Below are 21,604 nucleotides of genomic sequence, written 5' to 3' on the forward strand. Positions count from 1 at the left end.
GCCAATCAGACCAAAGCAGACATAAGTCTTCTTAAAAGACAATTATGTGCTTCAGCTGAATAGGCCGAATCATACTGAAGCTGATGCATTGGAGCTTCACTTCGCTTTGAGTCTATGCCAAAAATTCAAAGACTTTGGCCTGTTTGGCTGAACTGAAGAGAATACGATAACATTGGATTTACTTGATTTAAATCATTTTTTAGTCTAAATTTTTATAATTAAATATGAAAATAGATTTTATGGCTGTCCTAAAAGTTTTAGACACCAATATTGCATTTTATGACTTAGTGTGGAGGTGCGCCCATTTCCAAACCTCACCCTTTTAGAAAACTTGGTTTTTCTTCCATCAGATAGGTCCCACATGTGGCCTCTCTCTCTCTCTCTTTTATGTCATGTGGACCTATCAAAAAATAATAGAAATGACCAAATTCCTCTTATGTAAGATTGGGAATTAGAAAAATTAAGAGTATTTTGGTAATTCTCCTGAGAAAATACTACAGATACCCCTCATTATTCAAGGTCAGTAACATAAAACTTCCGAATTATAAAAATATCCCAATTGTTCAGTATTTCAATTTAAATGCATATTTTATGTTGATAACATTGAACAACCAATTGTATTTTCATCATTTGACTCACTAGGGAGCCGATAGTATTAAAGGTAAGGTAGGCTCTAATTTGATTGTTTATGACAGCCGATACTATTAAAGGTAAGGTAGGCTCTAATTGGATTGTTAGTGCCTCGGCTATGTACAAACCGCACCCGTGTAAAAGAGGAAGGAAGGTCGCCAAAAGCCTGTGATTATGATTTGACTGGACATGGCATCCAGCTGCCGCATGGCTATTTATACTCGCCCACGTATTTCGCTTCACACTACCTCGGAATATGGCCCTCGTCTGCAATCTCCAAGTCCAAGGTACTCTCTCTCTGTAACTCTTTCTCTCTCTATTTTGTTTCTGTGATTTTTAATGATGTTCTTCAAAGGTTGTTCTGATTTTCAGTTATTTTTTGGATGGAGCTTCTGTGATTGTTCAAGTTTTGTTCTGATTGTTTAAGTTTTGTTGGGAGTGTACATGCGTATTGATTTATGTGCCTCTCTCTCTCATGCATTCAGCCAACAACGTTTGATCTTGTTTCCTGTGCCTCCCTCTCTCTCTCTTTTTCCTGTGCCTCCCTCTCTTTATCGCTCTCTCTTTCAGTATCTTTCTCTCTGATACACCTGCCAAAGACGCTGGGTCATGTATCTGGTGCCTCTTTTTCTCTGATATGAAGTTCAGTCATGGTTTCTTCCTTCTCTCTCTCTCTTTCTCTCTGATACACCTGCCAAAGAGGTTGGGTCATGTATCTGGTGCCTCTCTCTCTCTCTGACATGAAGTTCAGTCATGGTTTCTTCCTTCTGTCTCTCTCTCTCGTTCTCTGTGATAGACCTGCCCAAAGAGGTTGGGTCATGTTTCTAGTGCCTCTCTCTCTTTCTCTCTGACACAAAGTTCACTCTTGGTTTCTTCCTTCTCTCTCTCCTGCAGGCAGTTAGTTCTTCTGTGCATGTTATTTCTTCCGATTTCTGATGCTCTATGAGAGGTTTTTGGATTTGGATTCTTGGCCTGTTTCCTGCTGCTTCTGTGGTGAAATTTTTTCTTATAACTTTTGCATTAAATTTTTTTTGTTGTGTTGATCCTTTATGTGCAACTTGTTTGATAGCTGTTTCATATTTATTGAAACTTAATTATGTAGAATAATTTTGATCCTCTTTTTAGGACATTCCATTCAAAATGTTTTTACCCACGATTAATCTTTCTCTCTCTTTAGAAATGCCACACATCTGTGTTTTGTTTGTGTTTGTGTGTGAGTTAATGTTTCTGCATTGAGGTTCTGCTATTTCTCTACACCACTGTTTTTCAGAAAACGACGGTTTAGAGAGAGAGAGAGAGAGAGTTCACAAAAGGGTAGAAACACTTTTCCTTAAAAAAATCCTTTTGGGTGTGATTTCTATATAAGGTTGCAACCTTAAACAATCCAATTAAAGCGCATCTTCAAATTTTATTATAATGTGTAATGTTGGTGTAAAAAGGATTAGGATTGTCTTAAAATCTATTTTCATATCTAATTATAAAATTTTAAACTTCAAAAATGGTTAAAATCAAGGAGATCTAGAAATATATAAAAATCTTGAACATGGACGGTCTAGATAATGTGTTACAAAATGCACTATTTTTTATGGCACCAAATCGTTTTTCTTTTGATATTCATACATCTCAATATCAAGATGATCAATTGGAGAGTTTTTCAATATTAAAACAATATTTTTTATGGCACCAAATCGTTTTTCTTTTGATATTCATACATCTCAATATCAAGATGATTTTTCAATATTAAAACAATATTTTACGATAGATTTTTGAGGTGCATACCGTAATTCTACGGTTTAAGGTTGCAATCTTATATAAACTTTTTGTGCTTTTACCCTTTAAAGACACTCTCTCTCTCTCTCGTGTCTCTACGATGTAAGGTTTGTCCACCTTACCTTATACTATTAAAGCAAGCAAGATGCACCCCAATATTCTTTTATAAAATAGTGATATAAAATAGTGTTTCGATGTTTGAAAACCTTTTAATTTGATCATTGTGCTTTATTGATAATAATAAATAAAAAATAATTTTAAGTTTTAAAAATATTATATTTTGCAACAAATTATTTGGGAAGTCTATTTCAAGATTTTTTTTAGTGTTTATAGATATGTTCAATTCGCTTTTTAATTTTTTATTTTATAAATAAGAATAAAAATCGATTATCGTGTAATTACAAAATTTTTAACCAAGTAAATATGTCTCCAATAAAATTTAGAGATGCACATTACTTCTACCGTATAACCTTAAAAGGGTACCTTGTACAAACCTCACCCACAGTAAAATGATGCATTACATTTCTCCTCTCTCCATTTGTCATGTGCCTTCCCTAGTAATTATAAAATTAAAAGTTTCAAATGGTAATGATCAAGCACATCTAAAAACATTTGAAAAATTTAAAAAATGAATGGTCCAGATAATGTGCTAGAAGATGAACTATGTTTAGGACTAGAGATCCACTTTTAAAAATGAATGGTCCAGATAATGTGCTAGAAGATGAACTATGTTTAGGACTAGAGATCCACTTTTTTCATGTCCAAGAATATGGAGGTCGTGATGATGGATTTGAGGGTTTCTTCTCTAGTAGGCTTTTTAGGTGCACCTTACTCTAATGGGGTTTTTAGAGTGCATCTTACTCTTATAGTATAAGGTTGACACTTTATATAAACTTTTCCATATGAAAAATAAGGAAATATTTAGCATCGTTCATGAGATATGAACTATTTAGCATTTAACCCATTTGTTTGATACCCATCAAAAGACATGTGATCAAGAGTAAGAATAGTTACATATGTGTAAAATGTTGAATATTTTATCTCTTATATATAATTTGATAAAACTAAAAAACAAAGGGATTTGGGTGGTTTGGAAGTTAAGAGTTTCATGTTTCTAAAACACTTGGTATTCTTCATTTCTATTTTAGTTCGTTTGATAGTTGGAATCTCAAATCGCCTAAATACATCATTTTTTTGTGTTCCGGGAGGTTCAAAGTTTAGACTTTTAAAGCCCTCAAAATCACCCTACACATTTTTTTATTTTTTTGGGGGGCCAGTTCCAGAAGGTAGAATGGGAATACCCAGAAAAGGAAAAAAAAAAGAAATCTAGCCATGAAATATGAACCAAGGTTTTTTTAAAAAAAGTCTAGATCGAAACCAACTGATCCAGATTGAGAATCAGTTAGGTCATCCTAGTTCTTATAACATATTGGGAACTGGTTGCTTCCCTCTATGAATTGGTTGGTTCAGAGAATCAGCCAGAACTCGTCTCACATTTATTTTTAATTTTTTATTTTTTTAATTTCTTATGGGTGGTACACTTTGGTGGATCGTTGATCCTAACCACCGATCCGTCGAACTAGATCACTTTTTTTGGATGGCCGATCCAGGTCACTATTCCATTGTTTTAAATCTTTAGGACCATGCAATTATAGTGTATCTTTTTTTTGGTCCCAACATAAATTTCTCCATTAATGAACATCATGATTGCAAAGACATGATTATTATGAGATCATGTAGAAATGAGTCCTCTCTTAAAAATCTATTTATGCAATGGATTTTTTGACCCAATTTTTAGGGACATATATTCTCTAATATGGAGATCATGAATATGAAAAATAAATAAAATTTAAAAATAAAAAATAATAATTTTATAAACAAAAGATTGAGACGTTAATTTCAGTTGCTTTTATTGCATTTTACCTCAGGGGACGCCTGTGTAGAAATGTGTCCCCTGACTCATGAAACAATTTTCCTGATTGTAATATTTTTATAAGGAAAAGTATAGTGTGGGTCAGCCGTTTAGAAGGCGTAAGAGCCCGCTCATTGGCAAACGTCCATCCTAAAGATCGACGTTGTGCAACATAAGTACATAAGTAATGTATGGACAGTTGTCAAAACTATGGCAAAAATATATTTTTAATTTAAAAATTTTATTTTTCTTTTCATATTGATGATCACCTTGGCTAGATGATGAATTTATGAAAAACTAGTTAAAAAATCTATCTTTAAAATGGATTTGAGAAGGGGGAGATGACTCATAAAAACCTCACCCTTTTTCATAACTAGTGAATCATTTGCACTAGTCAGCACCTCTGGAGTAAAAAAAGGATCAAATTACAGGTCACGTGATCCCAAAGGATCACATGTGATTTCTTTATGGGTTATATCTTTTCTTATGGGTTATATCGTTTCTAGGCGCTTGCTTCCTGTTAACGAAATTCTTATTTTTGCATCTAGAGTACAGTATTCCACATCGTACACCCATCATAGGATCCATAATCAGGATTTCGCATCATCTACCATATGCTGTACAGTTGGTAGATCTACTAGAGGGTCATTTGACGTCCATTATGAAGGATGGATGGTGGAGATTAATTGTAGTACCCTTGTAAATTAGCGGACATACATCTAAACTGCCATCCATCACCAGCATCCATCTTAGAGGACGATGATGTTGGACAATAAATGACTGATGTGTATATGCAATGATTCAATATAAAAACCATGGCCAAAGGATATTATACTCCCTTGGGGGTAATACTGTCCATCTACTCACCTTGGAATAATTTTAGGACCCCAAGCTTTGGAGATATAACATGTTCAACCCATAGATTAACTAACCTCAACAAAAAAAATTTATCCGAATTGCACCTTCTGCGCCCGTGAAAAAAAAAATAATGTCTCAAGAGTGAAGAGAACCATCCAATTTTTAGAGTGTGAGATCTAAGTGTTAGAAAACTTGAATTTCAATTTTTTTCTTCTACTTTTAGGAATGCATGTGCCTTCCCCCACCTCCAATGATTTTGATACACACTAGTAACCCCAACACTTTATATTTTTGTATCCACACCCCCACCCATAAAAAAGAAAAAAAAAAAAGAAGCAAAAAGTTGACTTTTTATGGACCAAAATACCTTTTTAAGAAAATCTCTCTTTCTGTCTCTTTTTAAAGGAAAAAGTTATACAAGGTTGATACCTTGACTTGTTGAATTAAGGTGCATCTCAAAAATCATAGGAAAATGCGGTTTTACAGCTGGAAAACTATTGAATTGATCAGCTCGTTATAAACATGTATGGATATGGAAAAAAAGAAAATGATTTCAAGTATTAAAAATAGTGTATCTTGCAATACATTATCTGGACTATCCATTTTCAAGATTTTCATGCATTTATGGGTGTGTTGTCAGATTCGCTTTGGAGCTAGTCAGAGAAATAAAGTAATTTGGTACTTTGATCAATTCCGAGGAAGACCTCAAAATTTTTAAATTTTTTAATATAAATAAAGTATATAAAATATATTAAAATAATAAATTTTAAAAATAAAAAATTCAACGAAAATAAAAAAAAAAGAAGACAATTTTGTGCTTGGGCTGAAGAGGCCAATCAGACCAAAGCAAACAGAAGTCTTCTTAAAAGACAATTATGTGCTTCAGCTGAATAGGCCGAATCATACTGAGGCCGATGCATTGGAGCTTCACTTCGCTTTTGGTCTATGCCAAAAATCCAAAGACTTTGGCCTGTTTGGCTGAAGTGAAGAGAATACGATAACATTGAATTTACTTGATTTAAATCATTTTTTAGTTTAAAATTTTATAATTAAAGATGAAAATAGATTCTATGGCTGTCCTAAAAGTTTTAGACACCAAAATTGCATTTTATGACTTAGTGTGGAGGTGCGCCCATTTCCAAACCTCACCCTTTTAGAAAACTTGGTTTTTCTTCCATCAGATAGGTCCCACATGTGGCCTCTCTCTCTCTCTCTTTTATGTCATGTGGACCATAATAAGCAATTATCTATGCTGATATTTCCTGGAGTTTAAAATTTTGAAAACCATACAGTTGGGGTCTCTCTCTTTGCCTGTGTTGGGTCACTTGTCTTGCAGTTTGGTAATGTATTCTTTTCTGCATTTTAGTCGTTCAATCAATACTCTCTCTCTCACTCTCTCTCTCTCTCACTCAGAGCATGTGTTTGTTATCTGATTTTCATTGATTTAATCCCTTCTAACTCTTTCCCACCGCCTTCTCTCTCTTTACAAGTTTTGGAGTGCTCATTTGATCCGGCGTTTTCTTTATTTTATCAATCCCTTATTGACACAATCTTAATTTTTGTCTCCCTCAATTTCGTTTGATATGCCTGCTCTCGATGAATATCTGCTCTGTTTTATCTTTGCCTTGTTTCGATCTTTGCATAACTTGCTTTTCTATTTATTCTGAAATTTTCAGGTGAGCTTTCATGGAAATGTGCCGTCGAACTAGATACTGGTTCAACCTGTATTTACAGAGGTGTAACAGATGGTATAAATCTCTTGTTTGTCACTGTTCTCTCTCTAATTTGGTTGTTTTCAATTTTTCAAAGGCGATCAATCCATGGGGATGTACCCAAATCTCCCTTCTTCGTAGTGGTTTCAGCACTATGCTCTATTATAGCCATTGCTTATTTTGTCTTCGCGTTATGGCCTTTGGTATGGAAAAACAATGCACCCATGAATTTGAATTGGGTTGTTTTATTATTGAGAGGATTGGTTTGGGTGGTTTTAGCACTCTCTCTCTGCATTCAGAGGCTTAAATGGGCGAGAATTCTGAGTTTGGTTTGGTGGGTCTGTTTCTCTCTTCTTGTTTCGGCTCTAAACCTGATGCTCTTGGCGAAAAGACAGAGAATTCCAGTCTTGGAATTGGTTTCGTGGCCTATAAACTTTTTGATTCTCATTTGTGCTTCGAAGCTCATCAGGCACTTTCTCTCTCATAAAACAGTAGACCAGAGCTTATCACAATCTCTACTGAGCAAAAATGACCAAAAAGAAACAAACCCAAGTGGTGGAATTGGCTTTTTAAGCTGGCTAACATTTTCTTGGGTCGATCCTCTGCTACGTTTAGGCTACTCGAAACCTTTAGCTCTTGAAGATGTTCCCCCTCTAGAATCAGAAGATGAAGCTATTCTAGCATATGAGGCCTTTGCTAAGTCATGGGAGTCTCATAAGAAAGGGAAAAACACCGAGAATTCAGTCTTCAGAGTGTTAGCTACCTGTTATACTAGAGAGATGTTGGTAATTGGATTCTATGCCTTTCTTCGAGCCACCACTACTTCAGCTTCGCCCCTCTTACTCTATGCCTTTGTGGAATTCATGAGTGAAGAGAAGCATCATCCTTATGACAAGTACTACTTAGTAGGAGGCCTAGTTTTGGTGAAATTGGTTGAGTCTCTTTCGCAAAGACATTGGTTTTTCAATTCGAGAAGGGTGGGTATGAGGATGAGATCAGCTTTAATGGCTGCTGTTCTCCGAAAACAGCTTAAGCTCTCTAGCTTGGGTAGGAGGAGACATTCAACAGGGGAAGTAGTGAATTATATTTCAGTGGATGCTTATAGACTTGGTGAATTTCCATGGTGGTTCCACATGGCTTGGAGTTCACTTCTCCAACTGTTCTTTGCATTGTTGATTCTCTTTCAAACTGTGGGTTGGGGGGCACTTCCTGGCTTGGTTCCAATCTTCATTCTTTCTCTACTAAACATACCCATTGCTAAGATACTCAAAAACTGCCAATCCCACTTCATGCAAGCCCAAGATGAAAGGTTGAGAGCCACTTCTGAGGTCTTAAACAACATGAAAATAATCAAATTGCAAGCTTGGGAGGATAAGTTCAGGGGCCTAATTGAGTCTCTAAGGGGTGAAGAATTCAAGTGGTTGGCTTCAGCTCAAATCAAGAAAACTTTTGGCGTTATTTTGTATTGGATGGTGCCTATGCTTGTTTCAGCTGTGGTATTTACAGGCTGTGTTTTACTGGGGTCAGCGCCATTGAATGTTAGCACTATTTTCACTGTTTTAGCAACTGTTAGGATTATGTCGGAGCCCTTGAGAATGCTTCCCGAGTCTTTTTCTCTCTTAATTCAAGTTAAGGTCTCATTGGATCGACTCAACCGCTTCTTACTAGATGATGAACTTAGAGTAGTGGGTGTTAGGGGGCACCCAGTTCAGAGTTCTAACTACCATTTGAAGATACAAGGGGGAATTTTTAGTTGGGATCCAGAGGCTGCTAATCCTACATTAAAAGGCATTAATTTTGAGGTCATGAGAGGGCAGAAGATTGCTGTTTGTGGATCTGTTGGTGCCGGGAAGTCTGCACTTCTATATGCAATACTTGGAGAAATACCCAAGATAGCTGGAGTGGTAAGCCTTTAAAAACTTTTCCTTTGGTTTTTCTTTATAAGCAATATGTTGTTCATGAATAAAGTTTTATGCAATGGTATACAGTGTTTATTTGTCAAATCATTTATTTGGTTGGCAATCCTAGCATATCTTGTGGGGATAGTTTCTCAAGTAATATACATTGCTATTTGTTTTCAATGATGCTAAACAATTTGAGAGCCATATACTTGCTTTTATGGGATAGATATTCTGATTCATTTCTTGTCACTCACTTGAGGAAAAAAGCTACCAACTTCAAGAGTCCGTGTACCATAGTTTAAGCCCTTCTAATGCTGAATTTAGGAAGTGCATTCTACCTTTTGGACATAGATGCTGACATCCATGTGCTTTGAGTAGCTTTAACTCAAATTGTGCTATGATGCATTATAAATGGCCTTTCTTGTCAAAAAATGTGAACATGTTCTCTAAGTTCAACATTAGACCGGTGCAAGATAGAAAATCCCAAACTCCACAAGACACCATGGGTAGATAAACCCGATGCACATGCAGCTTGGGATAATCACTGTGCCTGGGTAAAGGAATCATCTGGAAAGTCTTAAGCATTTGCATGATGTGGTGCCAAGGGTTTAGATCCCACTGATCCAGATCGGGAATTGCTAATCCTGATAAGGAATTGGAGGGACCGAACTGGTTAGGGAGAAGTATCAGTACTGGTTTGCTTCCCCCCCACCAAACCCACCCACCAAAAAAAAAAAAACCCTATTTTATTATTTTGTTATACTTTTTCTAGTATTTTTCTGGATAGCCGATTCGTACCTATCTAGATTGGCAGTCTGGCGGTTTGACACATTTGTTAGATGGATGATCCACCCCACTGATCCGGGTTTAAAACACTGTGTGGTAACCATACATAATGGTTTTCATTATCTTTGATAAGCTTATCAGTAAAAATAAATGATAAGCTCCAATTGATATTATATTGACCATTTGGCTGTTTCCCTCTATAGACTTGAATTACGGACTGTGTTTTTTGTGTAAAATTGTAGGTTGAGGTCTATGGATCTATTGCTTATGTTGCTCAAACAGCTTGGATACAAAGTGGGACTATCCGCGATAATATACTCTATGGGAAGCCAATGAATAAGACCAGTTATGAGAATGCCATAAGAGCCTGTGCTTTGGATAAGGATCTTGAAAATTTTGATCATGGCGACCTCACAGAGATTGGAGAGAGAGGACTCAACTTGAGTGGGGGTCAGAAACAAAGGATTCAGCTTGCCAGAGCAGTGTATAACGATTCTGATATCTACCTTCTTGATGATCCTTTCAGTGCAGTCGATGCCCACACTGCGGCGATCCTTTTCAACGTAAGAAAACCAGTTCCCTCAGCGACAAGTATTCCTTTATTTTTTATTTGGTGGAGTCTTTGGGTTTATAATGATCCATACATGTGCTTCTTTTCATTAAAAAACTTTTGCAATTAGGTACAAATAATGATCATGCCATATCAAACCGGTCAAATATAACATAATAGATGAACTATATACTCATAGACATATTCCTTTAGGGTGATCAACATCAAATGAATTGATAAATGCTTATGGAGAGAATGGGATAAAACAAAGGAGAACATGATACCAATTGTGATTTCCACTCTCTCTCTATAACTGTATCATTTCATTTGAAGGTGATTACCCCCAATGGATTAGGGCCTTCTTGAGTTATTGCATTATAGAGTACAATCTTCTCTTCTTTCATTTGTTACATGTGGTGGTATTTGTATGAGTCACATAAGCTACTGCAGGATTGCGTCAAAAAGGCCTTGGAAAAGAAAACTGTGATTCTCGTGACTCACCAAGTCGAGTTCCTGGCAGAAGTTGATGAAATTATGGTAATCTTTCATTCCTTATCACTCTAATTTTACTAGTAAATGTTTTCAAGAGTTTTCTTATGGTAATTTAATAAAATGCAATATTTAAGTATTAACAAGTCTATCCCATAATTTATGACTAGAATTTCATCAGTTAAAATTGACTATTGTGTTTGAGACTTTCCTTAGTTATGATGTCATGGCTTAGATTTACTATTAAGTTTGTCAACTTTGAATATAAAAAATTGCATTTACTAGTAACTATATTCCAAGCTCTGCAAGTATACTTTATTGATTTTCAAACTGCCATAAGGTTTTGGAAGGTGGAAGAATCACACAGTCTGGAAGCTACAATGATCTCCTGAGGAAAGGGATGGCTTTCGAACTGCTTGTAAATGCTCATCAAGAAGCCATGACAGCCTTAGAAAATCCAAATAAACAAGATTTGCTTGAAACACATAAGCAAGGATTGGACCCACCCAATTTCTTCCCAACTTCACGAGGAAACAGTGAAGTGGAAATTAAAACTAGTGCATGCTCAACTATCCAACTGACCAATGAAGAAGAGAAGGAGATTGGAGATGTGGGGTGGAAGCCTTATATATATTATATAAGAGTTGCCAAGGGTTCTATTCTTATTTTTCTTGTTATACTTCTTCAAAGTGGTTTTCTTCTATTACAGTCCATAGCCACTTACTGGCTGGCAGTAGCTGGTATTCTTCCCCAGATTACAAATGTAATTTTAATTGGAGTATACACTGGGCTGTCCAGTTTGAGCATTGTCTTTGTTTACTTCAGATCTTGGTTCACAACACATCTAGGATTACGGGCCTCAAGGGCCTTTTTCTCTGGTTTCATGGACTCGGTGTTTAAAGCTCCCATGCTATTCTTTGACTCCACACCTATTGGGAGGATATTAACACGGGTAAGGAGTCCCTGACCTTGTGAATTGTTGTTTTGTGTGTGTGAGCGTGTGTGCATGTCTTTTGATTTTGTGATCTAATCGATAATCTGGCTAGTTTCGTAGTAAATAATTAATTGCATAAAAATAATCTCCTTGACTTTGCAGGCATCCTCGGACATGAGCTTACTAGACTTTGACATACCATATGCCATTGGTTTCTCTGTGTGCACTTTGCTTGAGCTGATATCGGTACTTATCATAATGTGTATTGTGACATGGCAAGTTCTGGTCGTGGCTATTCCCGTCATGTTACTTACATACTATCTTCAAGTAATCTCTCTCTCTCTCTCTCTCTCTCTCTCGCCCCCCCCCTCTTAATTTTCCTCTTTTCTTTTTGTGAGCGGGTATCTTGGATTTTCGATGGCCATCCAAGCATTAATGTGTGGGGGGAAGTGAGATAGGTATAGAATTAGTGATGAATAAACATCGTCTATCGAGAAAACCAAACCAATGCAAGATTAACATTACAGAAAAATTGTTTGGAGCTTATTTTATTATACCTAGGTTTGCTGGTTTGATTCCTGAACTCACTAGCAGAATGAAAATATCATCAAGCTGTTAGTTGCTTGAAACTTATTTTTGGGAAAGTTGAATTTTGAGTTTTCTTATTGCCCAATCTAAATCTCAATTTAACTTGGATTTACTTAGTATATATTTGGAAAATCAATTTATCATATATGTCAATTCGGTAAAGCTTAATTTTGAGATTTCTTATTGGGCAGTCTTCAGCATAGTTTCAAGACTAGGCCAAGTCAACTGAAGACTTGGCTGAGTTCACTTGAGACTTGGCCTAGTTATGGCTGAAACTGAATTGGCCCGAGTTTATGTACAACTCGGGGTGCATAAAAATATTTAAAAATAACCCCAAAAAATATAGAAAAATATGGGATTCCCTTACTAAATGTTTATATATGATTTGGATCTCTATTGGCAAAGTTTGGTGAGATTGTTTTTGCTATATTCCCCATTTTTTATTTTCCTTTTTTTTTGGGGATTATTTACTTGTAATCTTTTTCTTTTCTTTTTTTTTCATGGATTTTTGGCCGTGTACAGTACTTGGTTGCTTGGACTCACCTGAGTAACTCGCCTCGGGCTAGGACTGAGTACCTGGCCTGAGGCGAGTTTGGAAACACTGGTCCTTAGTTGATGAAGTGAAAATTTTTATTTGTACATAGCTAAGCTTTTTAATTTTGCAAAATCTATACTAAGCTTTTTATTTTTGCTAATGAAGAGGTACTACCTATCATCTGCAAGAGAACTAGTAAGGCTTAATGGTACAACAAAGGCACCTGTTATGAACTGTGCAGCAGAGACGTCTTTGGGTGTGGTTACAATAAGAGCATTTTCAGTCATGGAAAGGTTCATCCAGCGAAATCTGATTCTTATAGATACAGATGCAAGGGTCTTCTTTTATACAAATGCTGTCATGGAGTGGTTGCTTTTAAGAGTGGAACTACTACAGACTGTCACCTTATTCACTGCCACAATTCTCCTTGTTTCACTCCCGAAGGGTTCCATAACTCCTGGTATGCTCTCTACTCTGTGATATGTTTCTACATTTGCATGAGAGAGAGAGAGAGAGAGAGAGAGAGAGAGAGAGAGAGGGGGAGAGGGAGAGAGAGAGAGAGAGAGCTATCTATTATAACTCCTTTCATGCTTCTTGTGGTGAATTAGGAGTGATTTCTAACCCCTGGTATGCTCTCTACTCTGTGATATGTTTCTACATTTGCATGAGAGAGAGAGAGAGAGAGAGAGAGAGAGAGAGAGAGCTATCTATTATAACTCCTTTCATGCTTCTTGTGGTGAATTAGGAGTGATTTCTAATTACATTTTTGCTTTCATTTTACTTTTGTATATACGTTATTTTGGCTTTCATTTTGGACCCATTACCTGTTGGTGGGCTCGTGTTTACAGGATTTGTGGGCCTCTCTCTCTCTTACTCACTGAGTCTGAACACTTGCCAAACTTTCCTAACTAGATGGCAATGCACGCTCGCTAACTATATCATCTCAGTTGAGCGTCTAAAGCAATTCACGAACCTTCCTTCTGAACCAGCAGCAATTGTAGATGATCACAGGCCACCACATTCGTGGCCTGCCAAAGGGAGGATAGACTTCCAGGACCTCAAGGTGATGAAAACCTTTTGCCAAGTCCTGTATTAAGCACATTCCTAATCAAAATCTTGTTTCTCTCAAATTCTTGTCATGTGCATTGGCTGTTGTTTACTCTCGTCTACTGACTCGCTTTGCCAAAGATAAAGTAGTTTGCAAACATTGTAAATGTTTCTCTTTTTTAAATTCCTTTTATGGCCGCTCATTAACACGTGACTAATATTCTCTGCCATCTTCTAGCTTTCTTTGCTAAGTAAACAATACTTCTGATTTAAACTTGTAAACAGCCTAGCCATGGGAAATCTTGACACGGAACCACCATTATGTTTCTATGTTTGCTATCCATTTTATGATAATTGTGTTATGTATTCATTTGTCTACTTTCTCACAGATAAAGTATCGTCGTGATTCTCCACTAGTTCTTAAAGGGATTACATGTGCATTTGAGGCTTGCAAAAGAGTGGGAGTGGTTGGAAGAACAGGTAGCGGAAAAACAACGCTGATAAGTGCCCTATTTCGTCTGGTTGAACCGGCAAGTGGGAAGATCCTTATAGATGGACTGGACGTTTGCTCCATTGGTCTTAGGGATCTAAGAAATAAGCTTAGCATTATACCCCAAGAGCCAACTCTTTTCAAGGGTACTATAAGGAGTAACTTGGACCCTCTAGGCGTATACAGCGACCATGAGATATGGGAGGTGAGTTTAAAGAACTGCTGGCTTAGATACCAATCCTGTTCTGGAAAAAGATCTCAACATCGTATTCAAGCTGTTTCATTAAATCGAAGAGGATAATTTTCCGTATAATATTTATGCAATTCTGTTGCATATTAATAAAATAAATAGAAACAGACCTTCGATGGTTCGATGTACAAGACCATGATCAGACTCAAGCTTGCAAAGTCAGACTCGCCTTTACATCTTAATCTCCAAGCTAAAATTTAAAAATCTTATGCATTGCCCGAGTGATGTAACTTGTATACTTCTCCAAGCTGCTCTTTCACTCTACACATATATCTAAGGTGACACACAAACACACCACGGTTGAAAACACATGCGCACACACACCCCCCCCCCCAGTCAACAATCACTGGAGACCCTTAGAGGTGTTATTTTGGAAAGGACGATCTCGACTCAGAAGATGTGTTTCTGTACAGTCTTAACTGATGAATTTGAATTCATAATATTATAGGAGTGAGTACAATCAGCACCAAAATATGGCTGATTTTCAGTTTTTCAGGATATATTTATGTGTACCAACATTGGACGATGTGTTCATTTGGTATTTAATTGTAGATAGTTGAACTTATCATGTATAACTCTGCTGGTATGATTTGTTTCAGGCCATCGAGAAGTGCCAACTGAAGACCACCATCCAGGGCCTCCCAAACTTGCTCGATTCAACTGGTACGGTAATTTTTCGATGGGATCATGTGGTTCTTTTTTCTTTTTAGCTAGAGAATGCTAGGACCTTGAACTTGAGATTTACCCTTTGGGCCCTTTGCTTTTGATATTGACAGTGAGCGATGAAGGAGGGAATTGGAGTGCAGGGCAGAGGCAGCTCTTCTGCCTTGGAAGGGTCCTTCTAAGAAAGAATAGGATATTGGTTCTTGATGAGGCAACTGCATCCATTGATTCTGCCACTGATGCTGTTCTTCAAAAGGTCATAAGAAAGGAATTCTCAAACTGTACGGTGATAACAGTGGCGCATAGGGTCCCCACTGTCACTGATAGTGATCTCGTCATGGTTCTTTCTTATGGTATGCTCTCTAGTATTCTTTTCCTGTATATTCCACAGGCATACACACACATAGATAGATACATATCAATATTGGTTTAACATGCTTTTAATTATGTGAAGTATTCTGACCTTTACCAAAGATTTGGATGGCAGCTACCATTCCCCTTCAATGCAAATAAAAATTTGTTAATTTACCTATGCAAGTGTAAAAGAACACATTATAAAGTCCAATGAATAGGTCCTTGGTCTGCTTGCTAAGGGTGGCAGAGCCACATTTTGGCATCAGGAGTTCCATTCCTACCCCATTAACATGTCACCAAAAAACATATATACACAAGGCGTAAGCACACACTTTCGCCCAAAAAATGTTAGCCAGTCAGATGAGTTATTAGAACTCACAACATCCATGTATTATATTACTTCGGAGAGTGGGCACCTCAAATTATGAAACAGTACTAAGTCCTATAGTCACCCCAAAATGGTTCATTCATGAAAACTGTATGATCATGGTTGAATTGGATTGGCCTGTTCCCCAGTTTTCACTTGTTATCTACTTAGTTTTTCAGAATAAACTGATTTTTACTTGAGCATCCAATTTGATGCATATTGTGTTGAATTGGTGGGCCTCATCCAGTTTTTATGACATTAATTTGGTCATCATAGTAATGTTCTTACACAAATATAGCCACTCCCTATTCTATTCAAGGGACGCATTTTATTGATTTATTTGTTAAGAGTTTTTGGGGTGAATTTCTTGCATGAAAATGAGTCAAATTTTGGCAGTAACAAAAAGCTTTAATCTGTCATTCATTTGAAATATACTCAAAAGTGTCTAAATTTAGCTGGAAATGCGGGTTCGATCAAATTTAGTGGAAATTCATTTAAATTTTTGGATTGAAATATCTCTTCCTAAATTGGAGGTAGAATTATTGGTAGGGTTTCCCCAGTTTCCCACAACACAGCCTACCAATATTTTCAGAAATTTGGAACCTTGAGCTTGCTTTCAAAAGTACGATCATGTACGAAATAGAGCTGTCAACAAGCCCAAGAAAAATGTTTTTTTTTTTTTCAAAATAAGTTGGGGTAGATTTGTTATTTTCCTTTTTCTTTTATTTTAAATTTTATGGTTTCTCTATCTGCATAAAACTATTATGCTTGGTTGATAAGGACGACATAAACCCAGGTTTTTATAACTAAGTTTTGCATGACTTGTGTTGACAGGTAAGCTCTTGGAATATGATAAGCCGTCAAGACTCATGGAAACCAACTCTTCCTTTGCCAAGCTTGTGGCTGAATACTGGGCCAATTGTAATACAACCACCCATTAGAGAGAGAGTAGTATGTGAACCATGAGAGAGAGAGAGAGAGAGAGAGAGAGAGAGAGAGAGAGAGAGAGAAGTGTGTAAGTTTGGTGAGGGAGAGAGAGGGAGAGAGGTGCATTTGGAAGTTTGATGCATGCCATCGCGGGAATGCATTGTAAAATTAGGGTAGCGCAGGGTCTCATAGAAAGAATGGGTTTGTTTAGCATTTACAGGGTTGATATAATGTAGATAGCACTTGGCATGCTTCACTGGCCTTGAACCATCGCCTTTATTTCTCCAAATTTTGATATCAGTTGACTATATACTTTCTGCAACGTAATGTTTTTGAACCCCCTACCCCTCTCCCGCCCCCTCCCCCTTTCCGTTTAGGTTGGGCAATAGAGGAAGACTTGTACTAGGACCTGCTGAAGGTTGAGTATGGGTCCAATATTTGAATTTGGTAGGTTGGGTCCAGGTCCAAAACTTGTAGTTTGGGTCCGGTTGGATCCGATCGGTGCCTGTAAATTATTGGAGATAAAATATTTCAAGCTTTATTTGTTTGAACGTATTGAGGATCTTATACAATAAGAAGGTATAATCATCTTTAGCTATAAATGACATAAGATGGCTTGAAAGCAAATGGTGGATGATTGTTATGTTGCCAATAATTTGGGAATATGATGGTAAAGAAAGGGCCAAAAACAAAAAATATTCATAGTGAGGGTGGTAATGGACCCAACCATTGGGACCCGTTGGCTATGGGTATGGTTTTGGACCTTACGGGTCAGGTCTACGTCTAAAACCTCGATTCGATTACATTCGGGTCTGGGTCCGAGTCAGGGTCCAGTCGGTTTGACTCATGCCCGACTTGTTGCCACCCTTACTTGTCTCCACAAATTTTTTTTTTTGTTGTTATTTGGATGAGCGCATTTACAATAGAATAAAAGAAGAAGGTTGTCAAAGAAGAAGACTATCACGGAAGTTAAAATACAGTGATGCATCACGTGGTTATCACGGTATTTTAAGTATCGTGGTGCTTTTACGGTCATATGACTACCGTAAAGGTTATTTTGAAAAAAAAATTGTAAAAAAAAAAAAAAGGTATAGTGGAGGTTTAGAAAAGTATGAGGTTTTTTTTTTTTTTTTCTAATAAACCAATAAGTAAAAAATTGAGCAATATTTTTAAAACTCTTCCCAACGTTTATAGGTAAAATAAACAGTAATTTTGTCTACTCTCATCACCATTCAAATTTTATCGCACGATCATAGTTGTTCGTTAGTGTTTCAATTTTCAATTTTTTTTTTACAAATTTAAATTATTTGAAATTTGTAGCGTGAGTACATCTTAGTAAGACGTACTTAATAAAAATATTAAAAATATAATTTACAAAATATAATTTGATCAAAATACTCGTTAAAATTTTCTGAGGTATTTTGGTTAATTTATATTTTACGAATTATTTGTTTTATATTTTATTAGATGTGTCTCACTAAGATGTACACACGCTCCAAATTTCAAATCATTCTTATTAGTAAAAAAAGAAACAAAAATTGAAACACTACCAGACAGTTGTGACTATGCAATGAAGTTTGGATAGTGATGAGGGTAGACGAAATCAGTGTTCATTTTCGTCTATAGGCGTTTGTAGTATATATATATATATATATATATATATATATATATATATATATATATATATATATATATATATATATATATATATATATAGGTGTGGTTTCCATAAGGTTGCAACCTTAAAACAATTCAATTAAGCCACACTTCTAAAATCTATCATAACATGTAATTTTGGTGAAGAAAATTATTAGGTTTATCACAAAATCTGTTTTCGTATCTAATTATAAAATTTCGAACTCAAAAAATGGTTAAAATCAAGTAGATCTATGAACATATGAAAATCTTGAAAATGGACCGTTTAGATAATGTATTTCATGATGCATTATTTTTGGGACTCAAAATCCTTTATATATATATATATATATATATATATATATATAGATGTGAAAGCTTTCTATGTTTCCTCTACAACATAGAAGTTCAATGTTACCCCTGCCATCTAGCCGTCCATTTTTTATCAAGAGAGCACTCACCGTTTGATCGTAGATCCGACGTCTCAAAGTATTTTATTTTTAGTTTTTTAATACAATTCTTTTGAATATGAAATTTGGTACGTGCCATCTTCTCATTGAGGTGCACCTATAAAAAATATTAACAATATTTTTTCTATAAAAAATAACTATCAAAATACCCTTTGAAACTTTTAGGAGTATTTTGGTCATTTTATTTTATTGAAAATATTTTTTTTTATATTTTTCGTTAGTGAGAGTTTAATATAGGAATGAATGTCCAAAATTTGGTGTCAAAATAGTTTATAGAAAAAATTAAAAATAAAACAGTGTAAGACGTGACATTGTGATTGGGGCAATCGTAGCCTTTATTAAAAAATGGACGTTTGGATAAAGGGAACATAGAACTTCTGTGTTGTAGGGAGAATATAGAAAGCTTTCCCAGATATGTATGTATATATATATATATATATATATATATATATATATATATATATATATATATATATATATATATATATATATATATATATATATATATATATATATATAATCAAGTAGATCTATAAACATATGAAAATCTTGAAAATGGATAGTCTAGATAATGTATTGCAAGATGCACTATTTTTGGGACTCAAAATCTTTAACCATTTGATGTGAAATTTGATAGATTGGATGTCACAAAAAAAAGTTCAATTTTTTTTTTTTTTGAAGTTTGAGCTTGGTCAATAATAATTGCACCCATCCAATTTCACATCCAATGGTCAATATTGATGTGACCATCTTGTATCAAAGACAAATGGTCTCACTCTATACTTTCCCTAAAAAAAAAAAGAGTTAGAAAAAGAAAATACCAAAATACCCTTAAAACATGCATTAGTATTTGGTTAGTTTATTTTTTTACAAATTATTATTTTTTGTATTTTTACGTACGTCAAAGTATGGCACGAATACCTTCGAAGTTTCATACTAAAAAGTAGAAAAAAGTGAAAATTAAAATACTGCATTTGATCATGGCCATCTATTTTTTTTTCCTTTTAGTGTTACCAGTTAAATAGTTCTTGCGCACCGTTTAATTGTCCACATCATATAAGGGTAGCAATGGCCTGGGCTAGCCTTTGCCCTAGCTTGGCCCTTGCCCCCATCAGGATGGCCTAGGCCCTCTAGGCTAGGCCCAAAAAAAAAAAAAAAAAAAAAAAAAAAAAAAAAAAAAAAAAAAAAAAAAAGACAGCCAGGATGGGCCAAACTAGGCCATCACGGCTAACCCGCCCCTCAATAGTTTGTGGCCCCAAGCCTACTCTTTTAGGGCCGGGCCGTGTGACAAAGCACAATGCCATCTCATAATGTGGACACTACACCATCCTTGAAAAACAAAAATTCCCCAAAAAGCATGAATGCGTTTTTTAATTTTACACTATATCTATTAGAGATCAAAGTTTTGATACAAAACAAAATTGTCCCAAAAAATTTGGCCTTTTCTTAAGGCTCATTCTTCTCAAAATGTAACAAATTCCAAGGTGGTTTTAGTTTTGTCAAGTACTTGAGTAAAGTAAGGATAATCTATGGAAAGTCAAATTTTCAGGTTCCCATGTCTTTTATGGCGCTTAAGCAATACGATTTTATGAATTTCAAGAAAAAGATATTACTCTTAGATATTAATTTTTAGGGAAAGTATCTCTATATTCTATATTTTTAAGTTTTATTTCTTGATAAACTTAATGTTTTAAATGATATCTTCTAACCCCCCATCACTTTAAACCAATTTTTTAACCTAAACAAATATGAGAAAGACATGCTTTTTTTAAACCCAATCTTTCTCTTTCTTCACTTATATATCTGAAATTTATTTTTTTCTCTCTCTTCGTGCATCTCACACTCTCTCTCCTCTTGTATTTCTCCAAACACCTCTCTCTCTCTCTCTTATTGATAACCTCTTACCTATGTGAAATCCAACCCAATCATTTTTTTCTCTTCACTTATATATCCCAAGATAAGTGAAATATTTACCAATTACCACCAGAGAGAAGGGGAGATAGAAGGGTTGAAATCTTTTTGTCTTAATTCATATGATAATTGGCTTTCTTTTTCACAAGACAGAGAAAGAGCGATGAATCTTGGAAAATCTCCCTCTCTGCGGACAAATGGGAAATGAATTAGAGAGAGAGGTGTTGGCAAATCTGGGAATTGTGGGATCTTCTCACCAGAGAAAAAGATTGGGGTGTCTCTATGTATACGATGTATTTGGAAGGAGATAGAGGGCAAAAATAGAAAACATGGAGAGAGAAAATATGGGAGAAAGAAGGACTAAGACATCTTTATGTATACTGTGTATTTGAGAGGAGAGAGAGAGGGGAGAGAGACGGGAAATATGGAGAGAGAGGGAGGAGAGAGAGGGGAGAGAGACGGGAAACATGGAGAGAGAGAGAATGGGGGGAGAGAAAGATGGAAACATGGAGAGAGAATAGGAGGGAGAGTGAGGAAGAATGGGAGGAGAGAATGTGGGGAGAGAGATGGGAAAGATGGAGAGAGAGAAGGGGTGCAGGAAGGGAGGAGAGAGGGGAGAGATGGAAAACATGCAGAGCGAGAATGGGAGGACAGAGTGAGGGGAGAGAGATGGGAAATATCGAGAGAGAAGGGGTGCAAGGAGGGAGGAGAGAGGGGGAGAGATAGGAAATATGTATAGAGAGAATGGGAGGAGAGAGAGTGAAAAAGCTTGGGGCGTCTCTTTGTATATTATGTATTTGAGACGAGAGAGACGGGAGAGAGATG

General features: G+C 36.0%; 1 protein-coding gene across 11 annotated transcripts; it reads left to right on the top strand.

The window, feature by feature from the left end:
* Positions 1-695: 695 nt before the first annotated feature.
* LOC18437182 (ABC transporter C family member 8) lies at positions 696-17,365 on the top strand. Of its 11 annotated transcripts, XR_016055823.1 has the most exons (14): positions 882-917; positions 1,525-1,623; positions 6,847-8,786; positions 9,812-10,132; positions 10,570-10,656; positions 10,949-11,348; positions 11,434-11,560; positions 11,705-11,869; positions 12,831-13,125; positions 13,514-13,728; positions 14,102-14,407; positions 15,052-15,115; positions 15,229-15,468; positions 16,671-17,365. XR_016055823.1 is itself a non-coding variant. In XM_088867283.1 (13 exons), exons 2-13 carry the CDS (start codon positions 1,566-1,568, stop codon positions 16,775-16,777), a joined length of 4,410 nt encoding a protein of 1,469 aa, XP_088723409.1. In that variant the 5' UTR covers positions 882-917; positions 1,525-1,565; the 3' UTR covers positions 16,778-17,365. The 11 variants fall into 11 exon arrangements, 8 of the variants coding, with proteins under 8 accessions (XP_088723411.1, XP_088723415.1, XP_088723409.1 ...); XR_016055824.1 differs by lacking the exon at positions 10,949-11,348; XM_088867283.1 differs by having other exon boundaries at positions 10,949-11,560.
* Positions 17,366-21,604: the final 4,239 nt, after the last annotated feature.

The sequence above is a fragment of the Amborella trichopoda genome, chromosome 5 (genome assembly GCF_054954075.1).
Source record: "Amborella trichopoda isolate Santa Cruz 75 chromosome 5, AtrichopodaSantaCruz75HAP2 v2.0, whole genome shotgun sequence".
NCBI lineage: Eukaryota > Viridiplantae > Streptophyta > Magnoliopsida > Amborellales > Amborellaceae > Amborella > Amborella trichopoda.

Coding starts and splice junctions, on each gene's coding strand:
- LOC18437182 (XM_088867283.1), top strand. CDS start 1,566: ATGCTCTATGAGAGGTTTTTGGATTTGGATTCTTGGCCTGTTTCCTGC. Junction 13,126..13,513: donor GAAGGGTTCCATAACTCCTG/GTATGCTCTCTA, acceptor TCGTGTTTACAG/GATTTGTGGGCCTCTCTCTC. Junction 14,408..15,051: donor GCGACCATGAGATATGGGAG/GTGAGTTTAAAG, acceptor GATTTGTTTCAG/GCCATCGAGAAGTGCCAACT.